This window comes from Borostomias antarcticus, assembly GCF_949987555.1.
Source record: "Borostomias antarcticus genome assembly, chromosome: 5".
Lineage (NCBI taxonomy): Eukaryota > Metazoa > Chordata > Actinopteri > Stomiiformes > Stomiidae > Borostomias > Borostomias antarcticus.
Window position 1 is genome coordinate 327,746 of NC_140238.1, and position 2,500 is coordinate 330,245.

At 54.4% G+C, this 2,500-nt stretch overlaps 1 protein-coding gene across 10 annotated transcripts in view; it reads left to right on the plus strand.

Annotated features, from left to right (window-relative positions):
- Positions 1-2,500, plus strand: part of LOC311308807 (neurexin-3a-like) — a gene marked incomplete at both ends in the record, with an annotated part of 277,100 nt that overhangs the window by 43,272 nt on the left and 231,328 nt on the right. For all 10 annotated transcript variants that reach the window (XM_084437862.1, XM_084437854.1, XM_084437861.1 and 7 more), the window contains 3 exons: positions 1-214; positions 943-1,090; positions 1,402-1,785. The exon at positions 1-214 is cut by the window's left edge and continues 80 nt beyond it. In XM_084437862.1, coding sequence (XP_084293988.1) covers positions 1-214; positions 943-1,090; positions 1,402-1,785 — 746 coding nt within the window. The remainder of the gene's footprint in view (positions 215-942; positions 1,091-1,401; positions 1,786-2,500) is intronic.

Below are 2,500 nucleotides of genomic sequence, written 5' to 3' on the forward strand. Positions count from 1 at the left end.
TGACGTGGTGTTCAAGTGTGAGAACGTGGCCACGCTGGACCCCATCTCCTTCGAGACGCCCGAGGCCTTCATCAGCCTGCCCAAGTGGAACACCAAGCGCATGGGCTCCATCTCCTTCGACTTCCGCACCTCCGAGCCCAACGGCCTGATCCTCTTCACCCACGGAAAGCTCCAGGAGCGCAAGGAGACCGCCCGCAGCCAGAAGAACACCAAGGTCAGTCTGCTGGCCGGTCTGTCGGTCAGTCTGTCGGTATGTCTGTCGGTCAGTCTGCTGGTCAGTCTGTCAGTCAGTCAGTCTGCTGGTCAGTCTGTCAGTCTGTCAGTCAATCAGTCAGTCAATCAGTCAGTCAGTCAGTCTGTCGGTCTGTCTGTCTGTCTGTCTGTCTGTCTGTCTGTCAGTCAGTCTGTCGGCCGGTCTGTCGGTCTGTCGGCCGGTCGTTCAAGCGGTCGATGGGATCAGTCTAGGGATGTTAATAGTTAATCGACTATCGATTAATTGCCGATAAGAATTTACTTGAGTAAGATTTGGTTACTCGATTAATTGCAAAAAGCTCTGGTCCAGATGGTGCTGTGCTAGTTCCCACGGATCTCTACACTCCTCCTCCATCTGAAAGAGAACACTGCTTCCCTCCTCTGATCTGAGTCACGTTGACTCAAGCTTTTTACTTATTCTAGACCGAGGGGAGACTATCCAGAACTAAGCAGGAGACCCCTGGTACCTCAGTGATCAGACCCTCTCTCTCCCCCCCCTCTCTCCCCCCCCAGGTGGACTTCTTTGCGGTGGAGCTTCTGGACGGCAGCCTGTACCTCAGTGATCAGACCCTCTCTCTCCCCCCCCAGTGATCAGACCCTCTCTCTCTCCCCCAGGTGGACTTCTTTGCGGTGGAGCTCCTGGACGGCAGCCTGTACCTCAGTGATCAGACCCCCTCTCTCCCCCCCCAGGTGGACTTCTTTGCGGTGGAGCTTCTGGACGGCAGCCTGTACCTCCTGCTGGACATGGGCTCAGGGACCATCAAGGTCAAGGCCACCCAGAACAAGGTCAACGACGGGGCCTGGTACCACGTGGACATCCAGAGGGACGGACGCTCCGGTGAGGACGCTGCGCTGTCCACTGTCATGATAGAGTCGTCCAGTGATCGTAGGGTCGGCGGTTCGAATCCCGCCTTCTCCTGTCCAACCACTAACATAACCAGAACCACTAACATAACCAGAACCACTAACATAACCAGAACCACTAACATAACCAGAACCACTAACATAACCATGATCTCTGTCTCTCTCTCTCTCTCTCTTCCTCTCTCTCTCTCTCTCTCTCTCTCTCTCTCTCTCTCCCTCCCTCTCTCTCTCTCTCTCTCTCTCCCTCTCTCTCTCTCTCTCTCTCTCTCTCTCTCTCTCTCTCAGGCACCATCTCGGTGAACAGTCAGCGCATCCCGTTCACGGCCAGTGGTGAGAGTGAGATCCTGGACCTGGAGGGGGACATGTACCTGGGGGGCCTCCCTGCCGACCGCGGCGCCCTCATCCTGCCCACCGAGCTGTGGACCGCCATGCTGAACTACGGCTACGTGGGCTGCGTGCGCGACCTCTTCATCGACGGCCGCAGCAAGGACATCCGTCAGATCGCCGAGGCTCAGAACGGCGCGGGGATCAAGCCGTCATGCAGCAAGACCACGGGGAAGCAGTGTGACAGCTACCCCTGCAAGAACCGCGGCGCCTGCAAGGAGGGCTGGAACCGCTTCGTCTGCGACTGCACCGGCACGGGCTACTGGTCCCGCACCTGTGAGAGAGGTGAGAGGGACCAGCCAGGGGGGGGTGTGTGTGTGTGTGTGTGTGTGTGTGTGTGTGTGTGTGTGTGTGTGGTGCATGTTAATATGTGGTGTGTGGTTTTGGGTCTGTGTCGGAAAAACCGCCTACTACCAGGCCACTTCAGAACCACTCCAATCACAACCCAGATTGCTGTCTGTGCAGTATATACATTTAGAGAAGTGAGGTGAAGTGGGTGGGTGGGTGTGTGTGTGTGTGTGTGTGTGTGAGTGTGTGTGTGTGTGTGTGTGTGTGTGTGAGTGTGTGAGTGTGTGTGTGTGTGAGAGAGAGAGAGTTTGGATTGAAGTGTCACTGGTATGGTTAGAGTTGACTTCCTTAACCCTTAAGCTTTTTATTATAGTGCTAGCGAAGCTTTGCTATGAGTTTTTAGCGGCAGCAGAAGCTCTTGAGACCGCCGTGTCGTTGACGACGCTGAAAGATTGATGCGTTTCTCTGCCCTTTCCTTCTGAACTACTGTAACTCTGCTTTGGGCGATACAGTGACACATCATTACAGTTTTATGGCAAGTGGTGAGATTGCATTGCTTGTTTTTTGTCCATAAAGTTAAACAAGCCTTGCTTTGTGTTTGGCTGGGGTTGTGTTTTGTGTTGAGGTGACAAGCTGGCGCTTTAGACTAAGGACTTAGCAGTCCACCTTTAATGGGGTTATCTGGTGAAAGGGCATTTCCTCTAGCATGATA